Source organism: Delphinus delphis, chromosome 20 (assembly GCF_949987515.2).
Source record: "Delphinus delphis chromosome 20, mDelDel1.2, whole genome shotgun sequence".
Taxonomy (NCBI): domain Eukaryota; kingdom Metazoa; phylum Chordata; class Mammalia; order Artiodactyla; family Delphinidae; genus Delphinus; species Delphinus delphis.
The window spans coordinates 44808527-44829277 of NC_082702.1; the positions used below are offsets into that span (position 1 = coordinate 44808527).

General features: G+C 37.1%; 1 protein-coding gene across 2 annotated transcripts in view; it reads left to right on the forward strand.

The window, feature by feature from the left end:
- AP1G1 (adaptor related protein complex 1 subunit gamma 1) overlaps window positions 1–20751 on the forward strand; it is a 79545-nt gene that overhangs the window by 22474 nt on the left and 36320 nt on the right. Inside the window, exons 2-3 of one of the 2 annotated variants that reach the window (XM_059999020.1) lie at window positions 4156–4359; window positions 16437–16561. In XM_059999020.1, the coding sequence (XP_059855003.1) occupies window positions 4159–4359; window positions 16437–16561 (326 nt within the window). In that variant the 5' untranslated portion in view covers window positions 4156–4158. Of the gene's footprint in view, window positions 1–4155; window positions 4360–9521; window positions 9817–16436; window positions 16562–20751 lie in introns of those variants that run through there. The other variant, XM_059999021.1, reaches the window with a different exon arrangement.

A 20751-nucleotide genomic window follows, 5' to 3' on the forward strand; every position in this document is an offset into this window, starting at 1 on the left:
TGAAAAATTTTAAGGATTGAAATGCCTTGTTTGTCGAGGCTTTTTTTTTTTTTTTTCCGGTACGCGGGCCTCTCACCGTTGTGGTCTCTCCCGTTGTGGAGCACAGGCTCCGGAGGCGCAGGCTCAGCGGCCATGGCTCACGGGCCCAGCCGCCCCGTAGCATGTGGGATCTTCCTGGACCAGGGCACGAACCCGTGTCCCCTGCATCGGCAGGCGGACTCTCAACCACTGCGCCACCAGGGAAGCCCCTGTTGAGGCTTTTTGACTTTTAAAAAGCTTTTGATTATGAACAATTTCTAATACACATGAAAATAGAGAATAATATAATGTACCATCATGTATTTATCATATACCTTCATCAGTGATCAATATTTTGCCCATTTTGTTGCATATTTTTCTCTCCTATTTTCCTTCCTCAATATTTTTTCCCCTGGGAGTATTTTCTTTTTTTTTAATATTTATTTATTTATTTATTGCTGCGTTGAGTCTTAGTTGCGGCACTTGGGATCTTCATCGCGGCATGCGGGATCCTTCTTTGTGTGCGGGCTCTTTGTTGCGGTGCTTGGGCTTCTCTCTAGTTGTGGCACACGGGCTTAGATCCTCGACCAGGGATCAAACGTGTGTTCCCTGCATTGGAAGGCGGATTCTTAAACCCTGGACCACCAGGGAAGTTCCTCCCCCGGGAGTAGTTTAAAACAAATCCTAGCAATCATATTATTTCATGTATATATAATGTTTATTTATTTATTAAAAAAATTTTTTTTTTTGGCCGCACCGCACGGCATGTGAGATCTTATGTCCCCCTGCATTGGAAGTGCTGAGTCTTAACCACTGGACTGCTGGGGAAGTCCAATATAATGTTTATTTTTGAAGTATTGGGAAGAACTCTTGGAGTTTTAATACCAGGTTCAGGTGCTAGCTCTGTCAGCTACCGCCTTTGTGACGTTAAGCAAGTTGAATAGTTGCTCTAAGACCAAGTTTCATCAAAGGCAAAGTGGGGATAATGATTTTCTGCCCTTACTTCAAAATGATCTAAGGAACAAATGAGATGATGAAGATAATAAATGTAAAAGTGCTTTGTAAACTACAAACGCTAGACCCTTGAATAGTTCTTTTAAAAAGTAACAAAACAGGGGCTTCCCTGGTGGCGCAGTGGTTAAGAATCTGCCTGCCAGTGTAAGGGACACGGGTTCGAGCCCTGGTCCTGGAATATCCCACATGCTGCGGAGCAACTAAGCTCGTGCGCCACAACTACTGAGCTCTGCACTCTAGAGCCCACGAGCCACAACTACTGTAGCCCACGTGTCTAGAGCCCATGCTCTGCAACAAGAGAAGCCACCGCAATGAGAAGCCCGCACACCGCAACGAAGAGTGGCCCCTGCTCACCCCAACTAGAGAAAGCCCGCAGGCAGCAATGAAGACCCAACACAGCCAAAAATAAATAAATAAAATAAATTTATATATTAAAAAAAGTAACAAAACAGCCTTATACAGGTAGTTTTGCATAGTTTAGGACACACAATCTTAAGAGGGCCAATATACCAGAGCATATCAATACCTAGGGAACTTTTCTAAATTCCTAATGTACTATCCCTACCTTGAGGATTGATACCATAGTGAACTGATTGGAGTGGGACATCCTCCTGGTATATTAGATTAGAACAACATTGAAAGTCATTGGTTTAGGATTCCACAGCTAATATGTACTGAAGGTGATTGTAATGATTATCTAATTCTATCATTTTTCTTAACTTTGAGGTATAATATGTATAAAATAAAATGCAACTGTTTTAAGTATACAGTTTGGTGAATTTCAAGAAGTGCATATATCCATTTCTATCACTGCAGAAGGTTTCCTTGCATCCCAGTCCAGTCCCTATCTTTATCCTCTCAGGTAATCATTGATCTCTTTGCCATCACTGTAGGTGAGACTTGTCTTTCTTAGAGTTTCATATAAGTGAAATCATACAACATGTACTCTCTTGTTCTTGTTTCTTTTGCTCAGCAGAATGTTTTTGAGACTCTTGTATGTTGTGTATTGGTTCTGTTTTATTCTGAGAAGTATTCTTTTATAGGGGTATACTGATTATGATTCACCTGTTTATGGACATTTGGGTTGTTTCCAGTTTGTGGCAATTATAAATGAAGCTTCTTTGAACATTTGTGTACATGTCTTGGTGAGAATATATATTTTCATTTCTCTTGGGTAAATACGGAGTGGATTTGCTGAATCATATGCCAAGTGTATATTTAACGTTATATGAAGTTGCCAAACTGTTTTCCAAAGTATTTGAACCATTTTACATTCCCGTGAGCAGTCTGTGAAAGTTCATTTGTTCTATATTTTTGCCTACAATTTTAGCCATTCTAATGGTGTGGAGTGATATCTCTTTATAGTTTAATTTGCATTTCCCTGCTGACTGATGATGTTAGCATCTTTTCATGTGCTTACAGCCATTCATATACCTTCTTTTGAGAAGTGTCTATTCAAATCTTTTCCCCATTTTTAAGTAAGATTGTTTTATTTTTGAGTTGTAGAAGTATATATTCTAAATACAAGTCCTTTGTAGGATAGGAATTGTATTATTTCTCTTTCTGTGGCTTGCCTTATTTTTATAATGACATCTTTTGAAGGGTAAAAGTTAAAAATTTTTATAAAATGTGAGTTATTAATTATTTCTTTTGTATTTTTTGCTTGTGTATGAAATGATTGCTTAAACTCACATTTCCAAAGATTTCCTTCTGTGTCCCATTTTGAGTTAATTTTTGTATATTGTGTGAGGTTAGGGTCCAGGGTTAATTTTTTTCTTCTCATGTAGATATCCAGTTGTGCCAGCACCATTTGTTGAAAGACTATCCTTCCTCCTATTGAATAACCTTGGCCCCTTTGTTGAAAATCAGTTGAACATATTTGTGTAGGTCTATTCCTAAACTTTCTGTTTTGCTCCATTATTCTCTGTCTGTCCTTAAATTAAGTTCCACAGTGTCTGGATTACTGTAGCTTTGTAGTATTTCTTGAAATTAGGTAGTGCAAATTCTCCACCTGTGGGGTTTTTTTTTTAATTTTCGTAATTGTTTTGTCTATTATAGGTCCTCTGTTATTATTATTACTTTAAAAAATATTCATGAGAATATGACACCAGTAGTGTTTTGGACAAAAATTTGTCACCTGCCATTTCAGTAAACAAAGGATGTTGTAGCTGTGAAACCATCAGCCACTGCAGCTGTCCCGCATGGTGCACCTTGAGGGGAATTCGGGATGGAGAAAAACAGGATACGGGCCCTAGATAGTTAAGATGCATATCAAAGGAATGATTTCAGTCAGCCCAGACTCTTGCGTCTTCCCATACATAGAAAAGCACTAAAATCATTACCTTGAGACGTCTGTTTTTGGGATTAGCAGTCATCTTTTGATGTTCAACTACATGTTTTTTTTCCACAGCAAAACCTCCTATATATCCTGGCTTCTCCCTTACTTCTTTGGAAGAGCTATCTGAGATGCTGTATCCTGGGCATCAGTAATGCCCTGAATAAAACATAGTTCTCAGTTCTTAGGTTGTGCGTTTTTTTCAGTTGACAGTTTTGTATGCTGAGATCAGTTTATTATTTTTTTCCTCATCTCATTTTCAAAGAGTACCTAGGATACTGAGATGATTATGCTTCTTGGAAAGGTGTTTAAATCTGATATTTGGTCTTTTCTCCTAAACTTTCATTTTGTTGAATTGAGCTTTAATTATGATCATATTCAGTATTTCTCTGATACTTTGTTGAGCTTTGTTGAGTTTAACAACAGTTGAGCAGAAAATATCTATCTTCTTAAAGGTTAGGCATAGGCCTTTCCTTAATTTAAGGATTGCCTAAAGATTTGGGTTGAGTTAATTCCTAAGATAGTTTGATATTAGTGATAGGCTTTACGTCATTGGTGTATTTTATGTCTTATTTTGCTTTAGTTAATACTTAACATTTTTATTTGTGTTCTTTCCAGAGGTTTAATGAATTGAGGGGTTTGTATGTAATAGCTTTGCTGGAACTTTGTATTACTGGACTCAGCAAGTCTTAAATTCTTAAAAATCAGAAATGTGTGTGGGAAGTTGTGTGAATGGTTTTGGTAGTAAAAAATATGAACGTCTTTATTTAATGTCTTTCCATATCCAGAGGATGCCAGCCCCCATCAGATTGCGGGAGCTGATCCGGACCATCCGGACAGCCCGAACCCAAGCCGAAGAACGAGAAATGATCCAGAAAGAATGTGCTGCAATTCGGTCATCTTTTAGAGAAGAAGACAATACATACCGGTGTCGGAATGTGGCAAAATTACTATATATGCACATGCTGGGCTACCCTGCTCACTTTGGACAGGTAGGCTGGGCTGAGACCACATCTAGCAAGGGTACTCTTATTTTAATGTCAATAGGTCAGGGATTGTTAGTCTTTCCTGTTGGGGAGGACAGGCTATTTTTGATGTCCTTGTAGTCTGATTATTGTGGACTGAGGGTAGAATTGAGAGAGAAAGCTGCAGACCTGGGAAGGCATGATATTGCCATCAATTCCTTTCCATTGGGAATCTCTCATTATGTGGATTAGGGTATGTTTTAATGGTGGCAGTGAGTTTAAAGATTGACCGGGATTAACCAGTAGATTGTGATTGTTCTGACAGAGGGCCTGGACTATAATGAGTATACATTTTAAAAAGTTTGCTAAATGTTTTCTTAATTATTTCCTCAGTGCAGTGATACTATGAGGAACACTGACAGATGTTTTTAAGTAAAAGAAATTAGGTAGTTGCCAAGTAATAGGATTTAAGGATTTTGTCCTAATTACCTCATTCCTTGATAGCTATAACCACTGTACAGGTCTGCCTCTTGATTTACTCCCACATACAAACACATACAGCCAGTCTGGGCATGATATTCTTGGTGATAAGTGCTTTCTTCTTTCCACGTTTGTTGTGGAGATTGAGTCACAGAGAAGGGTATAGTGGGTTGTTTTTTAATTCTTATGAATGCTATTGAATTTTATTTCACTTAAGAATTTAATTATATGCTAAGTAGTCTTTTTATGGAAAAGACTGCAAAATTAAAAGAAACAATGTGCAATATTAGGTACAGGTAGAAAAAAATACTACCCATATTTGCATTATTCAAAGATAATGTTGTTAATGTTTTGATATATTTATCAGGAAAGATGGTCATCAGTTTATCTTCTGTTCAGCTCATTAACTTCAGTGGAAGGAAATTCCCTTACCCTTAGGTTAAAACAAAAAAGTAATGGGATTGGGCTTCCCTGGTGGCGCAGTGGTTGAGAGTCCGCCTGCCGATGCAGGGGACACGGATTCGTGCCCCGGCCTGGGAGAATCCCACATGCCGCGGAGCGGCTGGGCCCGTGAGCCATGGCCGCTGAGCCTGTGCGTCAGGAGCAAAAGTAATGGGATTGAATTTTACCAGGCTGACCTGAGTTACTTTTATGCTCATTTTGGGGCAGGAAATGAGATCAGCCTCTCTGGAAATACATGGTTGAGAGTGGGAGAGCATTAATTCCCCAAAGGAAAATTGAGGTGTTAATATCAGAGGAAAGGACCAGATACTAGGCAGTCAAAAACAACAGCTGTCTTCTGTAAATAAACGTCATATGCTTTTACTATATCAGAAATGGATCTAGGTGTGGTTATGCATGTAGTATGTGACATAATTAGTATAAAGCAAGTAGATATTCATATATTCTTTTTGGTTGATTTTAAGTAGACTCATTAAGTTAGATAGTCAAGTGAAGGGAAGACTCCTAATCCTTCCACTCAGAGTGTACTGCTGTTAACATCATGGAAACAGTAGATTTATATACTCCAAAGGGTGTACTTTATTTATTTATTTATTTATTTATTTTTGCGTTACGCGGGCCTCTCACTGTTGTGGCCTCTCCCGTTGCAGAGCACAGGCTCCGGACGCGCAGGCTCAGCGGCCATGGCTCACGGGCCCAGCCGCTCCGCGGCATGTGGGATCTTCCCAGACCGGGGCACGAACCTGTGTCCCCTGCGTCGGCAGGCGGACTCTCAACCACTGCGCCACCAGGGAAACCCCAAAGGGTGTACTTTAAAGACAAACTCTTGAATTTAAAATCATAGGATAGACTTTGGTGATATTTCATTTTGTAAAGGAGTTTTCTCTATATATCTCTAAGATTTATTTTTATAACATGTTTAAATAAAACTGCTTTTCAGGTCTGTCTAGGTGTTTTGGAACTTAATTAGATAAAACATTTAAGTCTTAGGCGGAGAGTGTTCACACTCAAGGAAAGTTTTGATACAAAAAAAATAAAGATTTTTCTGAGTGGGAATAGGAATCATAATTTTAAGGCCCTCATTCTGTTTGGATAAGGGAATTCAAACATTCCCTCTGAATAAGTCACGGCCCTATCCGTATCAGTAATTTGGTACCCTACCCATTGGAATTGCCTTTATAATGTACCCATAAAAAGGTTCCTATCAAGATTCTCTCTCCTGCATGTATGAATCACAGTGTCATTTTCATTTAATTATGTGTAAAAACAGCCAGCCTTTAATTGCATTTTATTTGTTAGATGTGCACTGTTCATTATGATAGCCACTAGTTGTGTAGCTTTGGAAATGTGGCTAGTTCAACTGAGGTGAATATTAAAGGAAAATAAATTTTGGGTGGGTACTTGATGCAGTTATTGGAAAACTTTTAAATATGTTTTAAAACTTGGGTATGTGAATCTATTTATCAATTGTGAGTTTTATGAAATCTAAATACAGTTCACATATTTCTGATGGATATGTAGTGTACAAATTAAGATGTGCTGTAAGTGTAAAACACATACTGTATTTAGAAGCCTTAGTACAAAAGAAAGATGTAAAATAGCTAACTAATAATTTATATGCTGATTATATGTTGAAATGATATTTTAGATATATTGGGCTGAATAAAATATATTATTAAAGCTAATTTCACCTGTTTCTTTTTCACTGCAGTATCTAACATGATACTGTACAACAGAAATTAAATATGAGCCAGATGTATAATTTAAAAATTTCTAATAACCATATTTTAAGAGTCTTATTTAAATTTTACAATAAAACCCATGAGGTAGATAGTATCCTCATAGTACAGATGAGGAAACTGAAATTTAGGGTTTAAGTGACTTATTTAAACTGAAATTTAGAGTTTAAGTGACTTAAGTGACTCAACCTTGTATAACTCTAAAACCTATTCATTCTTTGTGTTTAGTTTAAATCTATAAATAGCTATTTGCTTTAAGTTAATTATTTTAGCCCTGCCTTGCAGTAAAAAGGATTTGAGATGGCATATGTTACCAGCATCTATTTAAAAGGGAAAAAGAATAGTAGAAGGTAAGAGTTAGGAGAAGGAAGAATTCAGAACACAAGGCCTGTGTAGTTGCTGTTAGGGAGGCAGCTCAGGCAAGAAAAAAAAGATTCAGTTATGTGGTTGTTATTACTAGAATTTAAGAGCACAGTTGCGGGAACCAGACTGCCTCGATGTGAATTGGCTTTGTTACTTTGCTGTCTGTGTGGTTTTGAGCAAGAACCTATTAACCTTTCTTGTTTCCTCATATGTAAAATGGGGATATTTGTGACACTGCTTTATAGGGTTATTCTAAAGGTTAATTAAATTAATAAATGTTAAACATTTATGTTTTGTTCTTAAAAAACTGTCAGACATTACCAATTGTACCATTTCCTAAGGGACAGCAAACAAAATGTAGGAAAAGCACTGAATTCTAAAAGGGATGTTCTTTCATGGGTCTTTTATTTAGGGCTCTTTTAGTAATGTAAGAGACAATATCCTCAACATTTTTACAACAAAAGCAATGATAGATTTCCTGTAGGGTGTGTAACCTTTCACGTGTCTGGCTTAAACACAACCCAGAAATAAAGTTGAATATCTGAAGAAGTGGGTAGATTGCAGGAGTAGAAAATGGTGACTCAGGGCCCAAATTCTTCACAGATGTATTTTGTTTGTCCTGCACAGTACTTAAAATTGTTTTGAGTTTGCTGTCTATGTATAAAAATCAAAGAACTTCTCATGGAAATCTGGATTTCTAGTTTCTCTGAGAAAGTCAGAGGATTTGGCAACACTGGATCCACATTTTCACATGGTAGTAGTAGGCTAGGGACCTTCTCCAGGCTGGGCATGCGTTCTGTTTCTCCCCAGTTCCATCCTGGCCTGCTGTACCCAATTACCTGTCTGCAATAGTCTTCCTCTCCATCAGTATAGTATAGTATAGCATTTCACTTCCTTAGGTTCTCTAAAGTTTTACAGTATTCTCCATAAGGTCTTACACATCTTTGGTGAAACTTATTGGTAGGTTCCTTGGAGCTCTTGTTCCTATTGGAAATAGCATTCTTTAAATTTTTTAATAATTATGTTGTAGGTATATAGAAATATAATTGATTTTTGTCTATTTATCTGCCTAGCAACATTACTTAGTTCTAAGAGTCCCTGTGGACTCTATTGTTTCCATATGGTCAACAATACTGTCTGCAAATGATGGCAGTTCCCTTCCTTTTCCATCCTTAAACATTTTCTTATTTCCTTATTATACTGTACATGTAGAACAATATTGAAAAGAAGAGGTGGTAGTAGGCATCCTTGCCTTGAGCACACTTAAGCTCAGATTGTGGTCTCCAAATACCCTTTTATTCTAAAAGGGTCAGGCCCATTAGAAAGATGGCTGATCCCAAATCTGGGGCAGGAAATGTACAAAATAAGCTTGGACTGTTGTACTGTACCAGAAGGCAAGAAAAACTACAGAGGTCATTTTAAAAGGATATGGTAGCCACAAGAGGAGGCTGTCATGGCTCAAAATGAGAAAGTTTGAGCTTTTAATAAAAGTAATAATTGTAGTTGAAACATACCAAGTAAGTTTATGTCAGTGAGTTCATAATAATTTAAAAATTTTTTGAAAACTTCATTGGTCATCTTTGGAGGATACTAGGGAACTGACTCATTATTTTGAAAACTGATAAATGAAAGAAACAAACATTTATCCTGCCTTTCCTTACCCGTAGTTCCTTGTAAAGGAATTATTGCTAAGTTCCTTCTGAAGGAACTATTGGTGATCCAATGGTATACATAGAGAAATTGCTCCTTAGAGGAATAATCCAGCTAATGAAGAAGGAATGGAAGAATTAGGATATTACCATTTTGCAATTCCTGATGATCGCCGGTGCTGCTCATGTCACAGGAGAGACAACCACCAGACATAATTATATGCCTCCTGATGAAAGTTCATACCACCACCTGTGAATTATATTTGCTAAATCAAAACAAAAGAAAAACTGATAAACCTGAATCTGATCAAGGCTCCTTGTCTGTTTAAAAAGAGACGTTTTATAAGTGTTCATTGTAGTTTTGTTTCTGTTAGGAAAGCATTGGGAACAATCTGTATCTCCACAAAAAGAATAGGTAGGTTGGGCTTCCCTGGTGGCGCAGTGGTTAAGAATCTGCCTGCCAATGCAGGGGACGTGGGTTTGAGCCCTGCTCCGGGAAGATCCCACATGCCACGGAGCAGCTAAGCCTGTGTGCCACAACTGCTGAGCCTGCGCTCTAGAGCCCGTGAGCCACAACTACTGAGCCCGTGTGACACAACTACTGAAGCCCACGTGCCTAGAGTCTGTGCTCCGCAACAGGAGAAGCCACGGCAATGAGAAGCCCACGCACTGCAACGAAGAGTAGCCCCCGCTCACCACAACTAGAGAAAGCCCGCGTGCAGCAACAAAGACCCAACACAGCCAAAAATAAAATAAATTAAAAAAATAAATTTATTTTAAAAAATGAATAGGTAAGTTGTATATTCATACATGGGATGCTCTATAGCAATGAATATGACTGAATTAGAGCTTCTTGTCTGGATGTGAGTAGTGCTCAAAAGATGTTGAGTGAAAAGAGCAGGAATACAATATGATACTTTGTGTAAAGTTTAAAACATTCAGAAACAATTGTCTCTACATGTATAGCTAAGGACATGACATGACAATGATCAACAGCAGTTTTGAGTTTTGGTCAGTCCTGGGATAGAGAGAGGGAACAGATTGAGGCAGACTATTCAGAGGGATTCAGTTGAATTTGTAATATTAAATTTATTAAAATAAATAGGGTAAAATGTTAAGATTTGATAAAGCTCGTTGGTGGGTCAAATTTTTGAGTAAAATATTTCATGATAAATTTTCTCAAGAGAAAAAAAAATGGGATACAATAGGAATGTTAATGCCAGAAGAATGAAAAAACAGGCTCTGGTCCGTGTAGATTTTATGTTGCCAAGCTACACAGTGGTAAAGCAGTTATAATCTTGTTCTTCAAAAATTGTGTGTGTGTGAGTGAGTGAGTGTGTGTGTGTGTGTGTGTGTGTGTGTGGGTGTGTGTATAAACTGGAAAGTTATTTCTGAGCATTAAAATGAAATACAAATAACTAAGACCTAACCAATCAGTTGCAGATCCGTTAATGTTTACAATATTTTAATTGCATCTTTTCATCAAGATGATTGTTCACATCATAAAGCTCAATGTTAAATTAAAAGCAAATGTATATGTGCATTTGACCTTTTGGGAAATTGTTCTAAAAGCTAACAAAATGAGTGCAGCTTTTTCTAAAGGGCAACCAGATTAAATGCTGATAAAAGGCAATATATTTGTACTTGCTTCAGAAAAATGTAACAAGGCCAGAAACTTGGTAAAGTTCTCCTATTAAAAATTGCTTTGAAATTCAAGGAAAATTGGAGCATTGAGTCATCTAGGAAAAGTATGTAAAAATTAAGTTGTTAGGCTTTCTCTCAAATCTACTCCATCAGAATATCCTGGGGGTGACATATATATATATATATATATATATATATATATATATATATATATATATAAGAATCTTAGAACCCTCCCAGGTGATTTTGATTAGTGATTTTTAAGGCACTGTATTTGTTCTAAAGGAGGCTGATAACTTCAGTCCCTTAAGGCTTGTTGCTTATGGCTCTCTGGAATGCTTCTGCTGAGAAAATATTCTGAGAAAAATTCGAGGATCAGCTGGAGAGAATTAGGGACTATTTGCCTTGGAAGACATGGAGTGTAGGACAGCTGTTAGGGTGCTGTCTTCCATGATGTGGCTCAGTTACCTAAGTGATAAGGAAACTAGGCCCAGATTGTTGAAATAACTCACTTAGGTCTCTTAGCTAGAACCAGGATAAGAGAGGCAAAGCTCCTAACTGGTTTCTTTCTGTTCCACTAAGTGTTATATAAAGAGATAGAAACCTTTCTCAGATGTTTTCTTAGTTTCTAACCTGAATTGGGTGGCCTTCCTACTTTGTTTTCACAGTAGCTTGTGCATGACTGTCACGGTATATATCTATCATATGTTATGATAAATATTCAAATGCTGGTTTTCTTTTATGTGTCTTTCTGTGTGTCAGTGAGAATGACTAGCACATTGGTTTGGACACAGCAGGAGCTTTCTAAATTAAAGGAAAACCACAGTGTCTCAAAACACTTGGAAAATAAATATAAAAAAATCAGTGAGTAGCAAAGAGTTACCACAGTCAACCCTTTGGGATGTAGGTGGGGGGAGAGGGAGAAGGTTGCTGTGGGTAAGCAAGTATCAATATATTAAGACCGGTTGTTAAGGAAGAAATTGATAGTAGGTGAAGAATACAAAATAACTGTCAGCAGAAAAGAGCACAGCCCTTGTGGGGAATAGAGATAAGAAGGGAGCATACTTCTTAATATGTTCCTACGGCATCGCAGGTATGATAGAATAGCACAGTAATTGCTCATTATGAATTTAAGTTATCTTTAAAAGGTAGTTTCCATTTACTGAGTTATATTTTCATATGATTTTCTTAAATTTTTCAAAGGCTTTTTCATGAAATGATTCCAAGACTCAAATGCTTTTTTGCTATTTTTTGAAATATATGTTTAACTTTGGAGGGGGAACAAATGATTTCAGTTGTTTTTTTCCTTTTTAATTATAATATTATTGTATTAACTTTTCTAACTACAAGGTAGATGTAAGTTCTCTTTATCCTGCAGTTTTTTCTCTCCCAGCCCAATATTATTTATCTTTGAAATAAATAATGACAGTTCATCGATGCAAAATTTAAAGGATACAAAAGGATATATGATGAAAACTCTGCTTTCTATCCTCTTCCAATCACTTAGTTTCCTTCCTTATAGGCAACTTGTATTCATTTCTTGACTATACTTCTAGAGACACTTTATACATCTCCAGGCAATGGACATGTATATTCTCACCTCTTCCAAAAATATATTGTAACATACTGTATGCACTGTCCCCTTATTAATCTGTCTTGAAGATTAACCCATACCAATATATAAGCTTCCTGGTACTTATTTTTTTCCAACTTTATTGACATGCTCATGGTAGTAAATACAGCATAATATTCTGTTATATGTGTGAATCTATTTAACTGATGTCTTATTAATGGACATTTGTTTTCAATCTTACTGTTTAAAGTAATACTACAATGGAATAATATCCATTATTTTGCTCATGTGTGAATATAAATGCATTGTAAGTTCCTAAAAGTGGATTTGTTGAGTCAAAGGGTATGTGTGTTTGTAATTTAGATAGACCAAATCTTTCTTACTGCATCTTGTGCCAGTTTATACTGCCATTACTAATGTCCTTGCACTGTTATGACAGTTTTTTATCTTTGCTTATATAATAGGTTAAAAAGTGGTATCTCAATATGGTTTTGATTTGCATTTCTTTTTTTTTTAAATTAATTAATTAATTAATTTATTTTTGGCTGTGTTGGCTCTTCGTTTCTGTGCGAGGGCTTTCTCTAGTTGCGGCAAGTGGGGGCCACTCCTCATCGCGGTGCGCAGGCCTCTCACTATCGCGGCCTCTCCCGTTGCGGAGCACAGGCTCCAGACGCGCAGGCTCAGTAATTGTGACTCACGGGGCTAGTTGCTCCGCGGCATGTGGGATCTTCCCAGACCAGGGCTCGAACCCATGTCGTCTGCATTGGCAGGCGGATTCTTAACCACTGCGCCACCAGGGAAGCCCTCTTTTTCTTTTTTAATAACTTCATTGAATCATATTTTGCATATCATATAACACACCCTTTTCAGGTGTACAGGTCAATGATGTTTTAGTTAATTTTCCTAGATGGGTTTGCATTTGTTTTATGAGGAGATTGAACTTCATTTTGTATGTTTGAATTATTTCTTAGTTTGAACTGTGTGTTCAAATTCTTTGACTTTTTATATTCGTTGTTGGTCTTTTTTTGGCGATACGCGGGCCTTTCACTGTTGTGGCCTCTCCCGTTGTGGAGCACAGGCTCTGGACGCACAGGCTCAGCAGCCATGGCTCACGGGCCCAGCCGCTCTGCAGCATGTGGGATCTTCCCGGACCGGGGCACGAACCTGTGTCCCCTGCATCGGCAGGCGGACTCTCAACCACTGCGCCACCAGGGAAGCCCCGTTGTTGGTCTTTTTAAAAATAAGTTTGTAGAATCCTGTTGTATAGGATTTCGTGTCTGTGAAATGAGTTGCAAATATTTTTTCCAAGTTTGTCATTTGTCTTTTGCTCAAAGAGTTTGGGGTAAAAGCAAAAGTTTTCTGTTACCTTGGTGGTGGACTCTTTATGGTGGATTTAAAGCCAGATTTGTGGGTTAGCAGTGTTTCAGGTGGCGGTTTCAAGTAGCTTTAAGTGAGGAGCAGTAGTACTAGATGGAAGTTGAGGTTGTTTTCTAAGGGGTAGATACATTTAATTGGTTACTATTTTTTTTCTGTTCTGTAACTCATGTAAGTGTTGAGTTGTGTTTTTAGTGATTGCTACTGAAAAGTGGATGCCCTCTCACATTTACTGACATCCCATTGTATTCTCCTCCAATCATTTTCTTTTTCAACATTTGAAAACCTTGATAACACTTTTAATGATGACATGTAGTACAGTCTGAGCTCTGTTTGCTGGCCACTGTAAGTGTGAAGTGTGATCAGAGTTAATCCTTCACTGGAGTATGTATTTCAGAGGCCATTTCCAGTATATAATCTTGTATTTTCCCCGCAAATTTGTCACCTTCAAAAAAAAAACAGCAGCTCATTCTTAGAGCAAAGTCACTGTACCAACAGGAAATATTAGAAAAGAATTAATTTAGTATTTGTCCCTTTAATTTTAGTTTTTCTTTTGGCTATTTAGTTATTAGGTAAGTTTTAACAGCTGTCACAAAAAGCAACAAATTGTACTCACCAGTCATCAATGACTTTTAGTGTGACTGTCTTAAAACTTGGCCTTTAAAAATATGAAGTAATATTAATGCCTGAGTGTCCTTCTCATTAGTTCACCTTAAGAAAAAAAATTTGGATAGTTTGTGTAATGTTTGCTGTTTGCCTGAAGCATGATTCAGTGAGGATGATAAACATTTCAGTGATACCTGATTCTTAGAACATTTTCTTCTACTGCTAAAATATTTATTTATAGAATGATTAAATGGGAAAATTTAAAAACCTTCAGTTTGAAAAAGAGAAAGATTTTTCTAATAACATTTTAACTTGTGATTTTCTCATTCACCTCAGCAGTAATTTTTCTGCTGACATTGTGAGAATGACTATAAACATCTTCTATTTCAGAAGTTGTTTTTGAAATTTAAGTTGAATGGGTAGACGGAAGGGAAGGGTTGTTAGGTAATCTTTGTTGATCTCAGAGGCATTTCAGTTTTCCTTGGGATCCTGGTTATTCTCCCTTTGAGGCTTCTTTGACTTGCTCATGATGGTGTAGTCATCCCACAACCTTTAGGTGTTTTCATTGTAGGTACATTGAGAGAGCAGTTTTTAGATAGCTCGAAACAGGTTTATTTGTAAACTCTTTTACATTTCTCAGTTTGACTTTCATACTTACAGGCAGATTCGTGTGGGAAGTAGTCTCATGTGATCTTACATTCCTGTCTACACCAGTCTGCATCTGAGCCCCTTTCCTTGGAATACAGTGATTCTAAATGGGAGCATAGTTTGAAAAACCCCTCTTGAAGAGTCTAACTTGTGTATGCCCTTTGTAAACCACTGCCCGAGAGGGAATGTTTGGCCTCTTCCATGTTAGTCAAGATGGAATGATAAAAGTATATCAGAGTGACTGTGATGTTCAAGAAAGGCTAAGTAGAGAGACAAACTGTTTAAATACAAGGACTCTTTTTTTTAATTGAAGTATTGTTGATTTACAATATTGTCTCAGGTGTATAGCAAAGTGATTGAGTTTTTTATATATATATATTTTCAGATTATTTTCCATTATAAGTTATTACAAGATATTGAATATAGTTTCCTGTGCTATACAGTAAATCCTTGTTCCTTATCTATTTTATGTGTAGTAGTTTGTATCTGTTAATTACTCCTAATTTATCCCTCTCCCTCTCTCTTTCCCCTTTGGTAACCATAAGTTTTCTATTTCCTGAGTCTGTTTCTGTTTTGTAAGTAGATTAATTTGTATTATTTTTTAGATTCCACATATAAGTGATATCAAATAACGTTCGTCTTTCTCTGACTTACTTCACTTAATATGATAATCTCTAGGTCCATCCATGTTGCTGCAAATGGTACTGTTTCATTCTTTTTTATGACTAATATTCCATTATATGTATATATACATATATATTTTTATACACATACACACACACCACATCTTAAACCAATCATCTGTTGATGGGCACTTGGCTTGTTTCCATGTCTTGGCTATTGTAAATAACTACACGGATTCTTAAGCTCTGAGGATTGTGTAAAGAAGAATTATGTAAAGAAGAAATCATATAAAACATTTTAGGTTAATTCCATTACTGGGTTTTCCTCTGGCTTGTGTGTGTTTGTTTACTTCTGTATTTGATTTCTAAAACCTCACCTCTCCATAGTACTTGGTTCGAGCCCTAAGTGTAGCACTTTCCACATTATGTTAAAGTTAGTTATTGTCTATCTCTTCTTCAGTTGTACATTCCTGGTGTTTAGGACACTGTTTGGCACCTTGGTATGTTTCCAGTTACTGAGTTTTTGATATTCACAATAGGAACCAGACATTAAATACACACATGAGCTTGGTGCTCGTTTAATATAACTTGGGAATTAAATTAGGAATTAGGTTTATTAAAACCTTATGACAACACTTTAGTAGTTTGTATGAATATGTAGATCTAAGGTAAACTGCCATTTGGATGGCAGATACCATAGGACCTTGACAAGATGATCTATTCCAGAACTTGATTATTATGATCAAGATATTGAACGATCTTAAACCTTTGCCTTTTATTTAGGTGGTTTGATGATACAGGTTATAACTATGTACTTTAGTTAACCATTGACTCTGGGTTAAAAACATTGCTTTCCTGATTATGGTAGCAATTTCTTAATTTTTTTCTTTTCCTTTTTTCTTTCTTTCTTTTTAAAAATTATTTATTTATTTTTTATTTGTAGTTGGAGTGCCTCAAGCTTATCGCCTCTCAAAAATTCACAGACAAACGCATTGGCTATTTAGGGGCAATGCTGCTGTTAGATGAAAGACAAGATGTCCATCTTCTCATGACCAACTGTATCAAGAAGTAAGTCTTAATTTCTTTCTTCCAATAACTACTTTGTACTTTTAGGTCTTTTTTATAATAAGGCATAAAAAGCTTCTATTTATTGATTTTATATTTACTGTCTAGAATGTATTTGAGCTGCTTTTGGTTCTATAGCTTATATGTAAAGAGGCTAAGCAAAGGATTAAAACTTCTGTAGGGGATAATTTAACTGAAGGTATTGCTGTACATCTTGAGTCATAGCAACTATTTAGCCATGAATAAGCATTCGGACTTTCATATAATAGAAAGAGCATTGGTAAATCTGAGCTTTCTTATCATATATTTTTTTGAATACCATGAGTAATGAAACATTGTGTTTATTAAATAATTACCAGTGTATATTCTTAATAAATACCATTTAAAGGTAAAAAGAGAGGTCTTGTTTGTCAGCAGTCTAATCCCAGATTTCAGTTGCTGGGAATTATATTTAGCCCTGTGAATTTTTGTGTATAAGTCCTTTTTTCTCTAATGGGTGCTTTACTGATTTACTAGTCCAGTTATGTGTTTAACTTACAAAGTTAATGCTTGCCATTCTGGAGAAATTAGAGGACCTGTGAGTAGGGAATTAACAGTTCTCAGTCTCTCTCTTTTTTTTTTAATTAATTTATTTATTTTTGGCTGCGTTGGGTGTTTGTTGCTGCGCGCGGGCTTGCTCTAGTTGCAGCGAGGGGGGGCTACTCTTCATTGCGGTGGGCGGGCTTCTCATTGCAGTGGCTTCTCTTGTTGTGGAGCATGGGCTCTAGGCACGTGGGCTCAGTAGTTGTGGCTCGCAGGCTCTGTAGTTGTGGCTCACGGGCTCTAGAGCACAGGCTCAGTAGTTGTGGCGCATGGGCTTAGTTGCTCCGTGGCATGTGGGGTCTTCCCTGACCAGGGCTCGAACCCGTGTCCCCTGCACTGGCAGGCGGATTCTCAATGACTGTGCCACCAGGAAGCCCCCTCAGTATCTCTCTTATAATAAATTTCTCTTAGAAAGTTATGGAAGTTTTAGGGTTTCCCTGGTGGCGCAGTGGTTAAGAGTCCGCCTGCCAGTGCAGGGAACATGGGTTCGAGCCCTGGTCCGGGAAGATCCCACATGCCACGGAGCAACTAGGCCCGTGCACCACAACTACTGAGCTTGCGCTCTAGAGCCCGCGAGCCACAACTGCTGAAGCCCCCGTGACTAGAGCCCATGCTCTGCAACTAGAGAAGCCACCGCAATGAGAAGCCCACACACCATAATGAAGAGTAGCCCCTGTTCGCCGCCAACTAGAGAAAAGGCTCGCGCGCAGGAAAAAAGACCCAACGCAGCCAAAAATAAATAAATTAAATAAATAAATTTAAGAAAAAAAAAACAGAAAGTTATGGAAGTTCTGATGGCCATATTGATTAAAGGTACTTTTTGGTTTGTTTTGATTTGGTTTTGGTTTGTCTGTTGGTTTAATCTCCTTTTTTAGATTTCTTTTTCATTTATAGTATTTCTGTATTTGACAGAAAGTAGAATTGGGGATATAGGTGATCAATTTGAAGACACTGAACTCATGTATTTTGCTGTGGTAAAAATTATAATTTAAAATTTCCCAATGAATAATGAAAAATTTCAAAATGAGAATTATGATTGCTTGTAAATATAGAGTGTGTCATGTAAATATATTGACTCTGTGACTTAACTTGGGAGAATCTTCTTCTTTTTGGCCTTGTAATAAATATTAATAATGAAAATACTAAATTGATTCATTTATTCAACAAATATTTATTGTATACCTGTTGTATGCCAGGAGGTGTTACGAGCTTTGGGGATGGAGAATGAAAAAAATGGACATAAATCCTTGGTGTCATGGAGGTTACATTTTAGATGTTTAATGTGACTTTACATATTTATTCTGGACAGGCCTCTGAAAGTTCCTTTAATTTTTGTTCTTGTATGCTCTGTGCCCTTATTATTCAAGCCTTCAATTATATGTTGATAATTTGGCAGTTCTGCCTAGCAGCAAGTTCATATTAGAGACTTAATACCAAACTCAAGTATAGGTTTGTAGCTTGATAAAAATTGAAGAATAGGCATACAGGCAAATAAGGAATCTTTGTGTTTAATTTTCATGAGACCCGGCTAAGCCCCAAGTGAATTTAGGAGAGAGCTAATAATAGTTGGGAATTGATCTGGCACTTAAGTTTAAGCTCAGTTAAAGGACTTCGGATAATTCAGTTTTTAAAAAAAATTTATTTTCTTTATTTTTTTGGCTGCGTCGGGTCTTAGTTGCGGCACGTGGGGTCTTCGTCGAGGCATGTGGGATCTTTCATTGTGGTGCGGGATCTTCATTGTGGCGTGTGGTCTTCTCTAGTTGTGGCCTATGGGTTTTCTCTCTCTTTCTCTCTCTAGTTGTGGTGCATGGGCTCCAGGGTGCCTGGGCTGTGTAGTTTGCGGCACGTGGGCTCTCTCATTGAGGCACGCGAGCTCAGTAGTTGTGGTGCATGGGCTTAGTTGCCCTGTGGCATGTGGTATCTTAGTCCCCCAACCAGGGATTGAACCTGCGTCCCCTGCATTGGAAGGCGGATTCTTTTTTTTTTTTTTTTTTTTTTTGCGGTACGCAGCCCTCTCACTGTTGTTGCCTCTCCCCTTGCGGAGCACAGACTCCAGATGCGCAGGCTCAGCGGCCATGGCTCACGGGCCTAGCCACTCCATGCATGTGGGATCTTCCTGGACCGGGGCATGAACCCATGTCCCCTGCATCGGCAGGCGGACTCTCAACCACTGCGCCACCAAGGAAACCCTGGAAGGCGGATTCTTTACCACTGGACCACGGGGAAGTCCCCTGTGTGTTTTTTTAATCTGTTAATGAATGAGTTTTTTTATTTGTGAGGTTTTTCGCATTTTGCTTATGGGGCATCATATGTACCAACAGTTTTTCTGTTTAATGATGAATGTTTACCTCATTGTTCATTGGCCTAGAAAAACTCTGACATTAATGATCTTGGAATTAAATCTTTAAAAATTAAATATAATACTTTAAGAGCTTGCATTATGCAAATATTCTTAATCATTGAAAAATGATTGAAGAGTCAACTAAGTACTCTTGGGAACTAGGACACTAAATGGTAAAGCCATAGGTAAGTTAAACTTTATCAGTAATTTTTATCTTAAATATTCAAATTGGTAGACAATAGCAAATCTGACTGATTGACACTTTACCTTCTGTTTCCTTTCCTTTCTTTGTTCTTCAGGGAAGCCTAAAACCATTTATTAGTTCATTTAAAATTACCCCCCCCAAATAAATAAAAAGACCAATAATGAACCCATTACAATGTTAACAGAAATAAATTTTTTTATGAAAAACTATTTTTCAGAACAAGAACAATTTCAGTGAGAAGAATGGCATTATTTTACAATTTTGTAAATCTCTTTAATATCTAACCTAATGGAAGCCAGAAGCTAGATGCTCATATTTGCTTCTGCATTCAGTTTCTTATGTTGCATTTTGATTAAGTATATGAAGAAGATCTAGCCTTTCACAGATAATGTAGTATAAAAAAGAAAGAGGACTTTAATAACCTTTCAGATTAACTATGGATAATGTTCTATGATGGTATATCACAACTCCATAAGTGGTAGTTTCTTTAGGGTTAATTACAATGTGGAGTCTGAAACCATATCAGTGAAGTTTGGTTCTTTGTTATATTAAAACCCATTGGTTTGTCTTACACTTTGAATGAACCTTTTACTCTTGCATGCTTTTTAAACATCATGCTTAAGGCATTTGGAGAAAATTGGTTCACTGAGTTTTAGAGTATTGATAGACTGTCAGGTTCATGGTGGCAATAAAAATATTCCAAAATTCTAATTTTCACTTCAAAGCTTAGATTTTATCATTGGCAACAAATATTGTCACTTGTTGCTCTTGAAGTGATAAGGTTACTTGGCTCTTCTTCAAGAAAATGTTTGGCAAATAATCACATCTTAATAATTATAGTTGTCAGTTATTTTTCAAATAAGAATGATGTTCATTTTAAAAGTAGCTAGTTTGTAGTTTAGCTTGCAAATGAAAGAAATACACAAGTGCTTTTCTCTGAGATTGCTACTTTACTCCAGTATGCATCAGAAGTACTTTATGCATACTTTCCATTTTGTCACGCAGAATGTTAAAAAATGTGCACTCAAGAGTCAAGGTATATGGGAGTTCCCTGGTGGTCTAGTG